Source organism: Colobus angolensis, unplaced genomic scaffold (assembly GCF_000951035.1).
Source record: "Colobus angolensis palliatus isolate OR3802 unplaced genomic scaffold, Cang.pa_1.0 Scaffold160, whole genome shotgun sequence".
NCBI lineage: Eukaryota > Metazoa > Chordata > Mammalia > Primates > Cercopithecidae > Colobus > Colobus angolensis.
The window spans coordinates 832,727-851,775 of record NW_012114711.1 but is presented as its reverse complement, the minus strand read 5'-3'; the positions used below and the strand labels follow the sequence as shown (position 1 = coordinate 851,775).

General features: G+C 39.0%; 1 protein-coding gene across 2 annotated transcripts in view; it reads left to right on the top strand.

Annotated features, from left to right (window-relative positions):
* SHQ1 (SHQ1, H/ACA ribonucleoprotein assembly factor) overlaps positions 1-19,049 on the top strand; it is a 113,636-nt gene that overhangs the window by 52,800 nt on the left and 41,787 nt on the right. For both annotated transcript variants that reach the window (XM_011937210.1, XM_011937211.1), the window contains exon 10: positions 11,396-11,516. In XM_011937210.1, coding sequence (XP_011792600.1) covers positions 11,396-11,516 — 121 coding nt within the window. The remainder of the gene's footprint in view (positions 1-11,395; positions 11,517-19,049) is intronic.

The following is a 19,049-nucleotide window of genomic DNA, read 5'->3' as shown; positions in this document are numbered from 1 at the left end:
GGAGGGAGAGGATCAGGAAGAATAGCTAGTGGATACTTGGCTTAATACCTGGGTGATGGGATGATCTGTGCAGTAAACCACCATGGCACATATACCTTGGAACTTAAACGTTCAAAACAAGAACAAAATGTAAGTATTTATAAGATACAAAGGAGAGACTCCCTTTAAAAAAGACCTTAACGGACAGGTATGGTGGCTCATGCCTGTAAACTCAGCACTTTGGGAGGTAGAAGGGGGAAGATCTCTTGAGGCCAGGAGTTTGAGACCAGCCTGGGCAACATAATGAAACCTTGTTTCTAGAAAAAAAAAAATGTTTTTTAAATTAGCAGGGCATAGTTGTGTGTGCCTGTAGTCCTAACTACTTGGGATCCCGAGGCAGGAGGATTGCTTGAGCCCAGCAGTTCGAGGTTACAGGGAACTATGATCACACCACTGCACTGTAGCCTGGGTGACAGAGTAAGACCTTGTCTCTAACAAAAAAAAAAAGAAATTACCTTAATGGCCATCCACAGGCCAAATCCATCTTGTATTGCCCTTGAGCTAACAATGCTTTTTACATTTTTAAATCGTTGAAAAAAATAAAAATAATATTTTGTGACTTGGGAAGATTATTTGAAATTCTCATTTTAGTGTCCATAAATAAAGTTTTATTGGAACACAGGCTCATTCGCTTACATACTGTCTATGGCTGCTTTTGTGATAAGATGACAGAACTGAGTAAGTGCATCAGAGATTGACCTGCAAAGCCAAAATATTTACTTTCTATCTCTTTACAGAGAAAATTTACCACCTCTGCCTTAGGTATGTACATGGAGGTTGGAGGGGGCCCTTTTGTAGGGAGCCGAGGTCTTTGGCTGCTTGCCATTCCAAATAGTGGCCAGCATTGAAGTAGATCATTTCAGCTGTTTTCTCTCGCCTTCCCACAGGATGAAATGTAGCTGATCTAGTTGGCTCACATTAGAGTAGACTTCTGTACATTAGGAGAAGCAAACTGAGATGGCTACTTCGCCAAGCAGGTAAATGAATAAGGATACTAGGGTTTAAGGAAACAGAGACTAATGAGGCCTACTGTTGCTGTGTGAATATGTAGTATTGCCAGTTTTAAAAAAGAAGTAGAAAGTAGAATTAAAGTAGAAAGCTTTAAAATCTTTTAAAGCTTAAGTATGAACAAAGAAGTAAAATAATTTTAAATCACACTGTAAGAGCCATAGCATGTCTGAGAGCCCACGTCAGCCTGGGAGGCCCCCGGTTTTCAATCTCTGCTCTAAAGCAAGCTAAGTGCCAGCCTGTCTTTGTTATACCCTCTTGGACCTGCCAGTTTCTAGCTGCAGTGAAGGCTTGCACCAGGTCTTTGTTCCTTCAGTCCTAGCTTGAGACTGAGTTTCAGCTTGATATGAGTCCTAAGATTGGGGCAGGCAAAGGAGGTAAGAGATGTCCCGCATTGTCTAATGTAGTTAACACCAAAAAACCTTTTTAAAAAGTGGATGCCCTGCCTCTCTTTTGACTACTTTGTATTGTTAATCTTGTCAGCCAGAGCTTGGTCAGGGTGGAGGAAATGAGTGATAGGATTTCAGTTACCACACTTCACTCTGACCCTGATAGAGTGCTTGTTAGTAGTGGGAGAAGGGATTAATAGGGAAGGAGCAAACAGCATAGATCTAATGAGTGATATATAATGATAGTTACTAAAGAATGTGTAGGATTTAGAAAAGAAGATGTGAAGGAAGGGTATTCCCTGAGAAAGTAGAAGGCAAAAAATTCAGAAAAAGGAAAATAAAAGAGTTCCATGTCCAAGAAACGGCAAATTCCCGTCTGTCTGGAGGCCAGAGGTGTGAAGGGGAATGGTAGGGTAAAGATGGAAACAGTGTGCTGGGACTGGGCTGAAATGAGCCTGCAATGGCTTGCTGATGAGTTTGGGTCTTATTCAGGGAGGAACCAGTGAAGAGTTTGGCATTGGAGCTGGTGAGAGGCTTATGAAATCAGATTCATCTGGCAGCAACACTTAGGATAGAGTCATTGAGAAGGGTGAAGTTAGTGGGCATGGAGAAGAGAGGAGACTTATTCTTGCCTAGACCCAAGGTAGTCTGGGGACAGGCAGTATGGTCTGAACTAGAGCGCTAGCCACGGCACTGAGGAGGAAGGAATATGTGGGCAGGTGCTTCACAGGTAGCGGGGGCAGGGACCAGTAACGGGAGTGCCAGGGCTGATCATATGACCTGTTGTCATCCTTCCCTTTTCATATATAAAGTACTTACATGTTTGTGGTCTCATTTAATTTCCATAGCAATTCTTAAGAATTTTTCTTCTAATTTATCCCTGTGGAAACAGATTCAGATTAAGTACCAAACAGCTAAGAAGTGATACCAGAAGCAAGCAAACTCTGGGCTGCACAGCTGGTCCACAGTGGAACTGTTGGGATTGTTACCATTTTTACTTTGTGAGAAATTAGCTAAGAACTACATAAGATTATTTATGTGTAGCTTTTTAATCATCTTCCCTTGCCTTTTTAGAATTGGGGAACATAGTTCTAAGATCTTAATTTCATAGTCAAAATTTTCATGCATCCTTTTCATATAAATTAAACTTACATGTAGAGATACATACCTAATCAGCTTTACTAAATTATATTTATTATCCATTGATTAAAATATAAAGAAGCATAGCTCAATTCTACCAGTGTGCACACCATTTAGCAGAAAGCAAACATATTCAGTGAAACACAGTGAGGGTTTCAAAACGGCTTAGTTTTTCTCCTTTTTTACCTTGACATACTTATCAGTACTTGAGATCGCCAAAATAAATTCATCAGTGGTAGGATTAGGTTTAGGTTTGTTTTTTCTTTTTATGAACCATTTGAGATATCCAGTTGTCTTTTTCCTGTATACTCCTATTTCTTCTTTCCGACTTCATGAAATTTTAGTTTTTTTCATTTTGAAATAAAACTAATTTCAAAGAATTAGAACTCTATTAAGTGGTATTTATTGGAAAAAATGAGGTGTAATTGTTTTAATTAAAAGTACAAAGGGCATTGAAATACATACTGTAATTCTTAAGATGGAAAAATTGAATACAAATTTTACCCAGAAAATTTTGAAGTTTTCTGTACCTATGGGTTTTTTAAAAGTTCAGGTTTAGGTTGCAGCTATTTCAAAGAGCTTTTTTTCATGCGTCTTCAGCTTCTTAATCTACTTTTCTCCTTACTGTGTAGACGGACATATATATTTTTAATGTTCTACCTTGAACTTGGATGCCTCATTCTTCGTTGTCTGAAGAAATTGAAATTAGTCATGTTACCATTATGTAGTTTTGATGGCATCTGGTCATGTATTTCTAAACTGAAACAGTCACTGTTTTGACAAGTTACTTAAGAAAGAGGACAGAGTTAATGTCAAGGCTGCCCTTCCAAACTGGCAAATCTTGCAGGGATTGTTAGAGCAGAAAAGGCAAAAAGTAGCCTTGGGTTAAATTCATTATTTGAACTTATAATGGTACAGTGATGTAATAAAGTTTTGTACAGCTACATTCTTTTCTTGTCAGGGAAATATGTAATTAGGGAAGGAGTAAACAAATTGTATATGCCATGTTTGTCATGATGCAAATAACTTAAAGTAAATCTCTAGACCACAGAGATCTTATAACTAGTGTATGCTAACTGAGCAATTTGACTGGGTGTGTTTAAAGTTAGATTCTTTGTACTCCAGACTGTAGATTAACAACCAGCGTTTATTGAACAGGATCATACAATTTGCTGGACATTGATTGTTCTAGGCCAAGGAAGAAAGATGAAAAGTCATGTCCTTTCCTGTCAAGGACTTCATCACACATGGTGATAAATACTGACAATGGATTTATTGCATAGTGGCTGAGGGTCAGAAAACTTATTTTCCAGTTCTAATTCTTGCTTCCTAGCTGTGATGTTGGCCAACTCCTTCATATCCTTGAGCCTCAGTTTTCTCATTTATGAAACAGGGAAGAAAGTACCTAACTCGTAGGGTTAAATCATGTAATTATATAAAGTATCTGGTGCAGAGCAAGTGGGTAGCTCCTAATTACTTACCTTAAGTCTGTTTCGTGCTGCTGTAACAGAATACCACAGACGGGGTAATTTATAAGGAACAGAAATTATTGGCTCATGGTTCTGGAGGCTGGGAAATCCAAGATCACGGGACTGGTGAGGGCCTTCTTGCTGCATCAGAATGTGGCAGAGGGTATCACATGGTGAGAAAGAGGGCAAGAGATTGAACTGGCAGCCTCAAGTTCTTTTATAATTGGCATTAATATTCATGAGGGTAGAGCCCTCATGACCTAAATACCTCTCATTAGGCCCCATTTTCCAACACTGTTGCACTGTGGATTAACTTTGCAACAGATACTTTTTGCAGGGTGCATTCAAATGATAGCACTACTGTAATGGGGGGTATGTCGGCTATATGAGGGAACCCTAAACCAGCTGGGGGAAGAGTTGGAACCCTGTTCCCAGAAAAAGTAATGTCTGATTTGAGACTTGGATAGATGGTAAATTTGGGGTTGAATTGAGGGTTGTACATTCCAGGCAAAGGGGACATCTACAAAGTACATGTTTGCTTCCTGTTAATTTTGTTTGCGAGTATACAGATAATATATGTAATTTCAATAACAAAGAATACTTTTTAAATTGACAGGACTGTAAGTTTGTGTTCAAAATAGTAATTCATTGCTTCAAGTATGTGTTTCTTAATACAGCTCAGAAATCTAGGCTTAAATGGCATCTGAGAAATTTGAGGATAAAAAAATTACATAGACCTAGAAGCCTTCTTAATGCTAAATTTAATGTGTGTGTTTGTGTTAATTGTTAGGGATTTGACTTTATTCTGTTTCCTGATAGGGCCTGGTATTAAAGCAAATTACCCCACTTTGGTTCTCTTAATTTAGATTAATTTCACACACTTTTTCTGCCTTCTCCCTTTTCATGGTCAAATGACATATGAAAATTAGTGTTGAAATACTTCATAAGGTATCTGTTTTGATAATATGGTCTCATCAGAATCCCAGCATTCTACCCATTTTCTAGCCAGGTATCTATTATACTAAGCTATGTATTTTAAATGATAGTAATGTTGGCTGTTATTTTGAGATGATTTTACAAATAAAGACCAAGCAGTGCTTTCCCTCAGGTGTTTTGAATAACCACTCTTCTTTTCTTTACTGATTATTTTTAAAATTATTATTATTTTTTTGTAGAGATCGTTGCCCAGGCTGGTCTCAGGCTCCCAGGTTCAAGTGATCCTCCTGTCTTGGCACCTCCTAAAGTGTTGGGATTATAGGTGTGAGCCACTAGGCCTGGTCCATTTTCTTATTTTGGCCTCTTGATAAGGACAGATATGACATTTGATCTTAGCCAAAAGGCCAAGAAGCAATTGGCTTCTTGTCTTGGGTAACTCAGAACTTTAGAGGGCAGAGTAGATACCAGGAAAACCACAGTCACATAGCTGAAATGTACCAGCAATTGAAAAGAAATTTAGCTCTTACTGTATAGATTTAGCAACTTACATTGTTTTTCCTATGCTGGCTTTTAGCCAGCAAAAACATCCACTTACCTGATCATCTCCTAGAGATGGAAACCATTTCTTATGTGCCTCCAGCCAGGAGCTGGTCTGTCAGTGAAAGATTATTCCCAACCCTGCTCTCCTAATAGGAGGATTTCAGGAAGCCAAGGGATTCTATTTAGAACAACTCAATCTTGGCTTTGTATTAAGGTATATTAACCTGAGATGCCACTTCTGTCCAGACAGGAAATCACATTGTTCTTAGTTTACCTTTCCTTTAAAGGAAAGCCAGGGAATGTGTTAAATCCTATTTACTACCCACCTACTTATTACTGTCATCTATGTTTTCTTTATCTTGTCATTACGTTTCTCTGTGTTGTCATTAGTCTTTCCCTGAAGTAAAACGTTCATGGCACTTGTCATTTATAATACCAGGATACTAGTGTTAAACTGCTTTCATGAGTGAACAAGAGTTCTTGGTCTTAGAGTCCTTCTTCCACGGATAGGGTTGACTTATTTAACCAAGTCCATCGTAAAGAATCCCTAACTCTTGGGATTTAACATCCTGGAGAGAGCTGTTAGTGCCGTTCTGCAGTGAAAATAGTTACCGTGGTTACTGTGCAAGGCACTGTTTTTTTTTTTCTGCTTTGAACCAGGCAGTGAACTGTCTAAAAATGGTCACTTTCCTGCAGTGCCTTTGAGCAGGAATGATTCTCTTGGACTTAGGCCTTAGCATTTTTTATGCCCATGTCGTGTGTGATGAGCCCACGACTGGATAGAGCCCCACAGGCACCGTGTACTTTGAGTCCCCATAGGCTTCTGGCCACCGGCCATGTGACAGCCTGGAAGAGGGCCAGATTTTTCCTTTGCTCATAGCTGCTAGGTAAGTGGCTGAGGGTCTGATAGAAAGAGCAGTCAGTACAAAAGAGACTGAATAATAATAAAAAAAAAACCCAGCCACATGCTTGGTGAGTCTCCTGACTGTGATGCTGTAGTCATCTATGGTGACAGTCAGAACAGAAGAGATCAAGTGTGACCTCAGAGTAACAATGCATATTGTTGGGGAGAGAATGGTTTTCATGTACTTTTTATTGTAGATTGTCAACTGCCAGTAGCCTGGTTATCTTTACCATATTTGTCACATCACATACTATGAAAGTAGTTTAAGGCTTACAGGTAAAACACAGCTTGTGAAGAGAGCATATAACTTTCCCTTTCAAAACTGCCGTGCAATATAATTTTTAAATATTAATCTAAATATTGCTTCTCAGTTGTTTAAAATATAATTTAAAATGTGAATTCAAATTTGTAACCTTCATTTGTCAATTTTTCAGGGGTTGGCTGTGTAGCTGAACGTATTTTAATTTTTGTTAAACAAATAATGTTTCTTGTGGACAGTTTTGAAAATAGAGGGAAGTATAGAAAAGAATAAACAGCTGTACTCCCACATGTAGAACAATGTCAGGTGCATGATAGGCTCTCACATATTTGCTCAGTGAACGTAGAGACAGATACTGTTAATATCATTTGGGTATATACGTCTAGAATTTTTTATTTTTATTTTATTGATTTATTTTTTGTGATGGAATCTCACTCTCAAGTCACCCAGGCTTGAGTGCAGTGGCATGATCTTGGCTCACTGCAGTCTCCGCTTCCTAGGTTCAAGCGATTCTTTCACCTCAGCCTCCCAAGTAGCTGGGGCTACAGGTACCTGCTATCATGCCTGGCTAATTTTTGTGTTTTTTGTAGAGACAGGGTTTCACCATGTTGGCCAGGCTTTTCTTGAACTCCTGACTTCAGGTGGTCTGCCAGCCTTGGCCTCCCAGAGTGTTGGCATTACAAGCATGAACCACTGTGCCCAGCCCAGCATTTTTTTAATGAGTATTTGTCTTTTTTTTTTTTTTTTTTAGAAAATGGGAATCAGAACATGCAAACACAATGTAATTTCTTCTCTTTAAATTAAAAAAAAATTTGGCTTTTCTTATTTTTTGTTATTTGACATTTCTTTTGTTTGTTTTTGAGACAGAGTCTCACTCTGTTGCTTAGGCTGGAGTGCAGTGGTGCGATCTCTGCTCACTGCAGCCTCCACCTCCTGGATTCAAGTGATTGTCCTGACTCAGCCGCCCAAGTAACTAGGATTACAGACGTATGCCACCACGCCCGACTCAGTTTTGTATTTTTGTGGAGATGGGGTTTTGCTATGTTGACCAGGCTCATCTCAAACTCCTGACCTCAGGCGATCTGCCCGCCTTGGCTTCCCAAAGTGCTGGGATTGAAGGCATGAGCCACCATGCACTGCCTGTTATTTGACATTTCTTTTCATTATTATTATTATTATTTTTGTGATAGCTGTAAGATTTAAATTTGCCTGTGGCCTTTAGCAGGAGGGCAACCTCACTTTAGGCATGTCTGCTAAATGAAGCTGTATGTAATTTTATTAGGTAATGGCTGCTGTGGATCCTCCTTAAATATGTGACCTTAACTCCGTACCTTTCTACATTACGATCTCCGGAGTAGGGTCCTTTATTCCTACTGCCTACACCTAAGTTTAGAGACATTCTCACTCAGTCTGTCCAAGTGTATTCTTCTCTTCCTCCTTGTTACTGTCTGATTTCTACCAAACTCATCTGCTTCTTCTCCCTTTTTTCCCTACATAAACTCTTTGCTCCAGCCAAATGGTTTTCTCCAAATCCTGCATTTTCTTTTTCTTTCTCTTTCTTTTCTCTCTTCTCTTCTCTTCCCTTCTCGTCTCGTCTCTTCTCTTCTCTTCTCTTCTCTTCTCTTCTCTTCTCTTCTCTTCTCTTCTCTTCTCTTCTCTTTTTTCTTCAGAGCCTCACCCTGTCACCTAAACTGGAGCACAGTGGCATGATCTTGGCTCACTGCAACCTCTGCCTCCCCGGGTCCAGCTATTCTCCTGCCTCAGCCTCCTGAGTAGCTGGGACTATAGGCATGCACTACCACGCCTGGCTCATTTTTATATTTTTAGTGGAGATGGGGTTTCACCATGCTGGCCAGGCTGGTCTCAAATTCCTGACCTCGTGATCCGCCTTCCTCGGCCTCCCAAAGTGCTGGGATTACAGGCACGAGCCACCACGCCTAGCCTGAATCCTGCATTTTCTATTAACCTGTTTATATTAGTAAAGTGTGGGATCTTGAGAGTATTTTGGAGGTGTCATACAGCAAAGAAGCTTATTCAAGTTACAAGAGAATAGTTCGTTTTTCCAGTAAAGACTTATGATTGACATTTAAAACTTTTAGTGCTTATAAAACTAACTCCTTCCCTCTGCACCCTCCTTCCCCTAAAAAGAGAGAGAGAAGGAAAGCAAGAAAGAAATTAGTTGGCATATGCTTACTGTGACATTTGTCTTCTCTGTGGCAATTAAAACTTCAAAACATTCTAACAGGTCAGTTGTTCCTTGATTCTTTGGGTAATATGGCTAATGTGGCAAATATGGTTTCATCATGCCTGCAGATTTTGATTATATTTCCTCCTCCTTTCATCAAACCCTGCTCTCAATGTTACCTAGTTTGTAGTTAAAATAGGCGTGTTGTTGGTTGATCCACACTAATCATTTGACATAGTTAACCTGCGCCACTTTGATAAGCTGTAGCACTGACCTTGACTTAACCAAATCAACTTGACGTCTTGTAGCTTTAGGCCTTTGAAGTATTAGTTTCTCTTCACAATCAGTCTAGCAGTGGGGCTTCCATGGACATTCTTCATTCATTCTTTATTGTATGTGCATATGAGGAAGCCACCAAGTTAATATTTTTTAAAAAGGCATGGACTCTGTTTTTAAGGACTTATTACCTACTTAGGGGTTAAAGTCACTAATAAGTCCTTGAGTAATAAAAATGTGATATAGACTGGATGGGGCAAGAACATACAGGTAGCATGGCACAGTGGGTAGCCTCTGGAGCCATTAAGATTGGAATTTAGATCCTGGTCCCTCAACTCAGTGGCCCTGTATCTTACCCATTCTGGAGCCTCCAGTTTTCCTTCTGGGAATTGAACAGGAGAGGTTTGGGGAGGATTTTCCCCATTTTGAGTTTCCTTTCCACTTCTTTGCAGCATTTAGTAAAGGACCGTGAAAACTAGGAAAGTCAGCCCAGAGCTTCCCGAAGGAATGAAGACTGGAGCTACACCTTGATAGCGGGCTAGGTCACATGGAGAAGGGAAAAAGGCATGGAAACAAGTCTGTAGAAAGAGCATTGAGAACATATGCAAGGAAGAGATTCCAAACAGTGCATTAAAAAATGTGTGTTAGAAGAGGTAGAGTCTGGAATCTGAAAGATGGGCAAGAAGATTCTTAAAATTGAGGCATGAGATGAGAATATGAGTGAACATAGGAGCTCAGGCAGTGGCAGATAAAGGGCAGATACAAGGAGCATTTCCAAGGAAAAATCATCAGGATTTGATGGGTGAGACTGTAGAATGAAAGAAATTTTAAGGGTTTAAGCTGGGTGATTACTGTGTCTGTCATGTATTCATTCATTCTTAGAATACTTAAATGGAAAACCTCCTGCTGCAGTGTTCTGTTCTAGGTATTGGGGATTAACCACTAAATAAAACAGAAGCCCCTGCTTTTTTGAAACTTACTTTCTAGTGTTAATTATGTTAAAAAATTTAGTGTCAGCAATTTTAGGATCTTGAGATGTCATCATCTAGCTCATGATTCTTTTATGATCTAAAAGTTAAATGGGAAATGTCAGTGAAAGCGCATCGAGTGTCTTCATGAACTCAGTATACAGTATTTCTGTGTTTCAGAACTATAAAGATAAGAATGAAACTGTTAAACTGAAAATACTGAATTTCACAGATCAAAGAAAGTGGTAATACTCTAGATATGGTATTCATAGTTCACCTTATAATTAATAAATTTCAGGGAATATCATGAAGTGTGGAACACCTAGGGAATTTTTGAATTGTAAAAGGCTCCTTTTGTAGACTTTGGTTGGGTTAAAATTAGGTTCTTTTAAAAACCAGAAGGAAGTAGTTAGGTTGAACAAGACTTTAATCCTTGATGGCTTTTGTTCATACGAGTTTTGTCAGCTTATTTCTGAAATAGTGCTATGATGTTTGAGTGTTCAAACTGAGTTTTCTTCAATTCTTGAAGATAAAATAATTTATTAGTAGATAATTCCTTGACAGAAAGTGTTGACATAAGAAACAAAGAAGTTTGAAATTTAGAATACAGTTTTCCATGTTATTTTGAAAGCTTGAATTAGAAGAACAGTATCTAATTAAAATTATGATGCATTTAAATATTCATTTGGTTTAGAAAACTTCCTGCCTTTCATTTAATAGACCTAGTTGTATTTCATAGCATTTTAATGATAACCACAACTAGTCAGCTGTAACAATAGAATATAAAGATTATACGTATTTTTTTTTGGGGGGGGGTGTACAGAGTCTAACTCTGTCACCCAGGCTGGAGTGCAGTGGTGCGATCTCAGCTCACTGCAAGTTCGGCCTCCTGGGTTCACGCCATTCTCCTGCCTCAGCCTCCCGAGTAGCTGGGACTACAGGCGCCTGCCACCACGCCCAGCTAATTTTTTGTATTTTCAGTAGAGACGGGGTTTCACCGTGTTAGCCAGGATGGTCTCGATCTCCTGACCTCGTGATCTGCCTACCTCGGCCTCCCAAAATGCTGGGATTACAGGTGTGGGCCCTGCGCCCAGCCAAAGATTATATGTAATTCTTAAGGAAGTCAGTAAAGGGATTTGGACCTAATAGGACTCATAAATTTTTTTGCGTTTAAAAATATTCTTAAGAAATGATCAGGATTCTGAACTGCTTTAAATATATTACCTCTTAGGATCTGAATTTCTTAAGGATAATTTTATGTTTTTTTTTCAATTTTCTTCAGGTAAAAGTGCAGTTTTAAAGTGTCTCTTGGATATTCACAAAATTTTTCAGGAAAACGACCCAGCATACATACTGAATGATCTCTACATCTCAGACTACTGTGTGTGGATTCAGAAAGTCAAGTAAGTTTTCATAGAGTTACTTACGAATTTTTAGATGCTCACATTGCTGACATACCTATTTACCCAGGAGGAAGAAAACAAAATAACCTGAGGACTAAGGTTTGTTTTTTATTTATTTATTTTTTTGAGATAGAGGTTTGCCCTTGTCACCCAGGCTGGAGTGCATTGGTGCAATCTCGGCTCACTGCAACCTCTGTCTCCCAAGTTAAAGTGATTCTTGTGCTTCTGCTTCCTTAGTAGCTGGGATTACAGGTCATGCCACCACTCTTGGCTAATTTTTTTGTTTTTAGTAGAGACGGGGTTTCACCATGTTGGCCACGCTGGTCTTGAACTCATGACCTCAGGTGATCCGCTCTCCTCGGCCTTCTGAGTGCTGGGATTACAGGCGTGAGCCACTGTGCCTGGCCAGGAATAAGTTTTAATGAGAAGGGAACCCATAGACCTACCAAACACTAAAAAGTAACTGGATTAACATGGGAAGCTTGATGAATGCTCTTAGGGAAGAAGGTACAGATGGTGAAAAGTTAATTTTATTAGAAAAAGTTGGTATTGGTATATCTTGGAAAACAGGTATTAAAACAGTTGTGATATTTATTGCCTTGCTATTGACTGTCCAGTATGAAATCTCAAGACTGAGTATCTGAACTGGTATCTATAGTTCACTTACAGTGGAGTGTGTGTGTAGATGTATGTGCATTCATGTTTGTGTGTGCAAACATTTTAGTATGCAAACCACATCAAATGAATCCAGATGAGCGCTCTGCATTCATTGGCTAGCCACTGGCTTACCACCTGCAGAGCCTAATGGCATGATTCTTGATAACGCATGTATGGAAGGGTCCAAACACTCACAGATGGGCTCCAGCATTCGGTATATAAACATTTTTAAAAGTGTTTACCATTGCGTCAATCAAAGAAACATAATAGATTAACTATTAAATTTTAAAATGCAGTGAATATTTATTTATTTATTTATTTATTTATTTGAGACGGAGTCTCACTCTGTCACCCAGGCAGGAGTGCAGTGGCGTGATCTCGGCTCACTGCAAGCTCCGCCTCCTGGGTTCAAGTGATTCTCCTGCCTCAGCCTCCTGAGTAGCTGGGATTACAGGCGTGTGCCACCAAGCCTGGACGCCTGGCTAATTTTTTGTATTTTTTAGTAGAGACAGGGTTTCACTGTGTTAGCCAGGATGATCTCAATCTCCTGACCTCATGATCTACCCACCTCGGCCTCCCAAAGTGCTGGGATTACAGGCGTGAGCCACTGCACCCAGCCAGTGAATTTTCATTTTGTGAAGTTCTGTAGATCTGATTCTTAGTAAACAGGGCAAAATTCCATTTCAGTAGCAAGAGGCTATTAATTAAGAACCTATAAATGGGCCAGGCATGTTGGCTCATTCCTGTAATCCCAGCACTTTGGGAGGCCGAGGTGGGACGATTGCCTGAGTTCAGGAGTTCAAGACCAGTCTGGGCAACATAGTGAGATCCTGTCTGTATTAAAAAAACAAAACAAAAACCTATGAAGGGAACTCTTAATTGAAATGACTCCTAGGTGATATAGAAAATGATAGCTACAATGTCAATTGTGACTTAGAAGAAAAATGATCTGGATATTTTTGCTACTGCCATGATTGATAAATAAATGCTTTAGTGTGGAATTTAATGTCTGTTTTGAATGAACCATTATATGGGATTTATTTTTTATTTCTCTTCATGGGAAAGCAATTATATTGCAGAATGAAATATGAAAAAACTTGAGGCTATACCTGTTGTACAGAAAATGCTTAGGGATTGCTCAAGATAATGCCTAAGAACGTACAGCAGGTGGTGTCAGCATTCGTGTTGGAAATCTAGATTTCGCCAGATGGAAAATTGAATCTTTAACCCCTGAGGTCATAATGGCATGTCATCACTTCATTTGATCCTCCTGCTAATTGAGCTTATCAAATACCCTGCTGCCATTTCCTGTTGTTACTTTCATTTTCATAATAAAATTAAATGGGGATAGTCTATCTGTGTGGGTTTTGGTTTTTCTTCTTCTTTCTTTTTTTTTAAGGAGTGATGATTTTGTAAACATGTAATGAGTATTGAGGTTTGTGCAAGGATCCCATTTCTATGAGTGCCTGTTTCTCTCTTTGTGATATTCTTTATTAACTAGAGAGAAGATTGTTTTTCATTAAAGTAGAAAGATATAGGCTGTCAAGTAGAGTAGGGATTATCGACCGTCTTTGAAGAAACTTTTTCTCTTGGTTTTACGTTGTGGGAAATGAAGCGAAATTCTCAGGTTGTTTGTAATTGTTGTGCTAATAGTAATTTTTGAAAAAGGGATAATGTATTGGGGAGTGAGGTAGGAGAGAGAAACCAGCAGGATCTCTTCAAATTACTTTGCAAAAGTGGTTTTTACAACTTTACCAATTTGAACATAACTTTCTTTTCCCTAAACAGGTGTGTTGCTTTCAGTTTGTATGTTAAATTTAACTGTAGCCCAGCTGTTTTTTTCTCTTTTGAAATAAAACATTTGTTTATCTAATTTTTATAAAAATTTCTAGTTTCATTCTTAATTTTACAAGCACAACATGATTGAGCTTTCTAGTATTTCCTTTACTGTGAACTTCTTAGGTCTAAATAATTCTATTGCAGTGTAGATCCATGATTTTCATAAGTAATTTTTTCCTCACTTTTACCTTCTGGTTTATTTCTTCTCCATGTAGTTTATCAGTGAAATCTAGCACCTTATTTTTATGTTTGAAAAGAGCTGTGTATTTTTCTTAGTTTAGTTTGATGTTTTTGATTATAATAATAAAAACTATGTAAGGTTTTGTTTGAAATACCAGGTAAGTGATAAATTCTGACTAGCATAAAAACAGCATTCCATTTTTACAGTCAGATATATGCTTTGGCAAAAACCTATGGAAACATAGGTAGCAAAGTCATTCTTACTTTGAATTAATGAAGTTATAGCAACATCTATTGTTACTTCTGCTTTTGTACTACGTTTCCCTATGGTTTCTGTGTCTTGTAGTGCGTATTTGCAAAGCTGAAAAACTGAAGCTCCTGGCCTCTCATTCTGAGTTAGAGACTTTATAAATTGTTTTTCTGAAAAGAATGCTCCCTCCCACCCTTCACTATAAGCTTCACTGGAAGTTTCGAGTGTGGTGCTCACTACAGCAAATGTTCTCTGGTTGGCAGCCTTAGAAAGTGATTTGTTTGAGGTTATATGTCTTATAAGAGATAGGTCAGGTCTTCTGGTTCCAGATTTCACATTTTTCAAGATATGCCACGTATGCAACCAGTCGTCTCCACCCATAGCATGTGGAAGAAAAAAGATAAAAGCCCTTTCTTCAGAGAGATTTTCCTAAAGGAAAAGGAATGAATGAAACATCTGTCTTTCTCGTGGATGTTTCCGTAGCACTTGGTTGAGAGATCACTGGACACCTCTCGTTGCCTGCCTTATATTGTAGGAATCTAGATGCATAACTCTTTCCCCTCTAAAATACTAAGGTCTCTGTGAATGAGCACCTATCTGGGCCCATCACAGTTTGTGAGCACAATCAGTTTTACTCAAATTGAATGATACCTGTTAGACCGGATTGAAGGGACATTTTTCATTTTTTTAAAAATGTAGCACTTTAAAAATATAAAACAATTCTAATTTATTTTTATTGATATTTCAGCTACATATACAAGTTCCCCGATTCTTTGCTGGTGGGCTGCCATCAGTAGCAGTGATAGTTCTGACCCTCTGAAAGTTTAACAGTTCCATAGGTATCCAACCCTTTGACTTCCACGGGCCACACTGGAAGAATTGTCTTGGGCCACACATAAACGCACTTAATACTAACGATAGCATGGACCAAAAAAAGGTCCATGCATAATTTTTGTGATATCCACCACTGCAGATAAGCAAAAAAGTCCTTGCATTCAAAGAGTTGGCACCTTTTTATATAAGGTGGGATAGAAAATAATGAACTGTAATACATTCCAGCTCTACTTCTCATTGACCGTATGACCTTAGCAAGTCACTTTGTCACTTAATCTAATTCAACCAGTATTAGTATCTTGATATTTCCTCTATTTGTTTCCTAATGCATTTTTAAACCAGTGGAAGCAATATTGTACATACCATTCTGTAGCCTGTTTTATACTCATGATAATACCCTATAAACCATTTCCCTTTATAACATCCATTACAGAGTTTTTTTTAAGTTACTAATTTATTCCTCATTATAAAAAGAGTACATATATGCTCACTGAGAAAATTTCACATTAAAACTATGGTTTTAATACATAGCACATTTTGAAATGACAGGGGATCAAGAAGGGTATTCTTTTGTTTTTGCTACATAGAAAAATGTTGTTGTATTTAAATGAAGCTAACATCTAAAATCCTGACTCTTACCAGTACAAATGTGAACTTGTTATTAAGATGTTAAATCACACTTTTTCTCTCCAGTGTAGTTTTTTTAAGTAGGTAGTTATGGGGAAAAAGAAAAAAGTGTTTTTGAAATGCTAAACCCTCTTTGCATTAAACTGATTAATGGTTAATTAACTCTAATACTCAGTGCAATTCACTTTTTGGCTGAAATCTTATGGTCTTTTGGACACTAATGTGGGAAGTTTGTAGAGGGAAACAGCTATATCACAAAATAGTTATCTGTCATTGCATAAATCGTGAACCTCAGTTTCCTCAGTTGTAAGTGAACCTAAGTCATTTCAGCACTGAAGTTCTAAAATTTTGGAAAACTTAAGACCTTACGATTGCTTTAGATTGCTTGAGTTGCTTTCTATGTGCGTGTGCTTTGAAGGGGATAGGATTATGCTAAGAACAGGGTAGATAACATACATCTCTTCCTTTTGGCTGTCTGTTGTTCCTGGTTGATCTGCCAAAATTAGGGAGTCAGAGACTCATATGCAGAGGTACAACATCAGAATTGCATCTAAAAGTGGAGTCATGTATTTTTTTTTCAAACAGTAGTTATTGAGCTCTATTATGTGCCAGGTGGTGAGATAGGTGCTGGGAATATTATGGTGAACAAGAGAGACACGTCGTCGTAAAGCTGGTCTTCTAGTGGGAAATGCAGATGTAATATATTATACTCAGTAGCAGCTACATTGGGCAAGTATGGGTGCTGTGGAAGCATCTAAGAGGACACAGGGCTGTAGGAAAAAGCTTCCAGAGGAAGAGTTTAAGCTGAGAGCTGAAAGGTTGTAAGAATTGGTCAGATGCAGGTGAGGAAGTGGGGATGAAGAGTATTTCAGACAGTAGACAAAAGAATATAGCCCATTTGAAGGGCTTGAAAACCCAGGATGCATAGGTCATAGTATAGAAGGGAGAGGAAAGAAGTGAGGCTAGAGGTTCATGTAGAGGCTTGGCCTTCTAAAGATGCTTGGCTTGGCCTTTGTCCTGGGAGAATATGGGGCATCTGAAGAGTTTTAAGTGATGAAGTCCCTGTATGAGTGCGAGGATGAGACTGACATTCTGGGAAGATCCATCAGGTGACATTGTGGGGAATGAATTGTGGTGGGACAGAGCTCAGAGCTCAAGACTTAAAGGCCGGTTAAAAAGCAGGGTATTCCAGGAAAAATAGTTTGAGCCAGGTGAGTGAGAATGGGGAAGGAGACTAGTTGGCAGATTTGAGAGGCAGATGAGACAGACTTAGTAATTGATTGGACGCTGCTGGGAGAGAGAGAAGGGGAGGAGCCAAGATGAGATGTGGGTTTTGACTTGGGCATCTAACTGGGCTGTTGAAGGTGCATTTGCCAAGATTAAATACTAATGAAGAGTGTGCAGTTTGGGGGAGAAGATGAGAAGTTCAGTTTTGGAAATGTTGGTTTGAGGCCGCTAAGGAATATCAGTAAAGAGGGAGCCAGGAACATTTGGAGCACAGCTGGGACAGATATATAAAGAAGAGTTTAGACGAGAAGGGAAATGAATTAAGTCACAAAACATAAAAAATGTTCTCTGATTACATGGTACTGTGTTACCTGTAAGTATAATAATAATTGGAGTGGATGCATTTCAAGCTGGGAAAATAACATCATACAGATAGACAAGGAGAACATGTATGCAACATGGTGAACAAATTTTCTCGTTCTAGCTACAGTGTATAGGTAGGACAAGAGTGGACGTGAGGCTTTTTGCATTTGGATCATAGTTTATCCTTGCTGTCGAATAAGGATAAGAGGGTCTTATCCTTTATTGTTGAATAAGAGGGTCTACTGTTAACATTCCGAGGGTCACGATGTTTTAGTAATAGGGCCAGATAAGAAATCCTATCTCTTTAGTCTGTGTGCCGGAGCCTGCCAGTATTCTTAACTAATTCTTTTTGTTTTCTAAGAGATGAAATATCACTGTGTGACCTCTAGCTCCAGGGCTCAAGTGAGCCTCTTGCCTCTGCCTCTGGAGTAGCTGGGAATACAGGAGCATGGCTCTTGACTACTTCTTGTCAACTGGTCACATAAGAGAGACTCACTCAGACTTTTACAGTAAAATTGAGGAACTTTATTGGGTGACTATAGGTTATCCCCTGGAACTGTACTTTCAAGAGTACATCTGGATACCAGGAGGTCAGGTGATGAGAAAGTGAGGCATTCGGCTTGCTCTTGCATGTGGTCTCACGTGGTGCTGCTTTCTGCAAGGCACTGCCACTCTTCTCTCTCACTGCACATGGAGGATGGCCACTCCACGGCTCTGAGTTTACATGTCTTTACTTTCAGTGGGGATAGATTCCCTTGTTTGTAATTCCGGGGGAGGAAGAATGTGATTGGCTCAGCAAGGGTAAGTTTTGCTGATCCAGTTGCCTTGGTCACACTGGGATCAGAAGTAGTGAGTGGCATTTCTAAGAAAGTGAAGGTGGAGGACATGCAGTCACCTCATGAAGACATTGCTGTAATTTCACAATACCATTTTGAGCCATAGCTGGGGGAAAGCCGTGACACCTACCACCCCCCAAGTCACTGATGTTTATAATGAATCTACAGTGTGGAAGGTGATTTTGGGGATCTGTTAAATTCAGGCACGCAGAGTGATAATCGGACACTCTTGGTGGTTTTACATTTGTATGGGAAGTTTCTTCTCTGACAAATGGTGAAATGCTAAGTGTTACATTAGCTGCTAATGATTAGCATGTAGAAATTTCAAGAAACAATTGTGCGTAATTTCAAGCAAGTTAAACCTCCTTGGATTAAAATCATTCTTGGTAAGGTGCTTATTCTGGCATGTCAAGTTGCTCTTTAGTTTTACTGTTTGTTTTTAATTAAATCCACAAATTCATCCTGGATGGAAGTGGGTTTTTATCTCCATAAGAAAAGATTAGTACAAGGCAGTATCCATTCGCTTGGATCCATTCAGCGTGGTTTCATATAGAAAGGATTTACTTAATGGTCCTGTACCTTATCACCAGTAGTTCAGCAGTGCCCACTGGGGACTGTCGCTCTTCATTAGACTTCTCTTACAAGAAATGTGCCAGTAAATCACAGGATTACAAATGTTCCTACAGATTTAAGACTAAAATAACCTTTTATAAAGATATG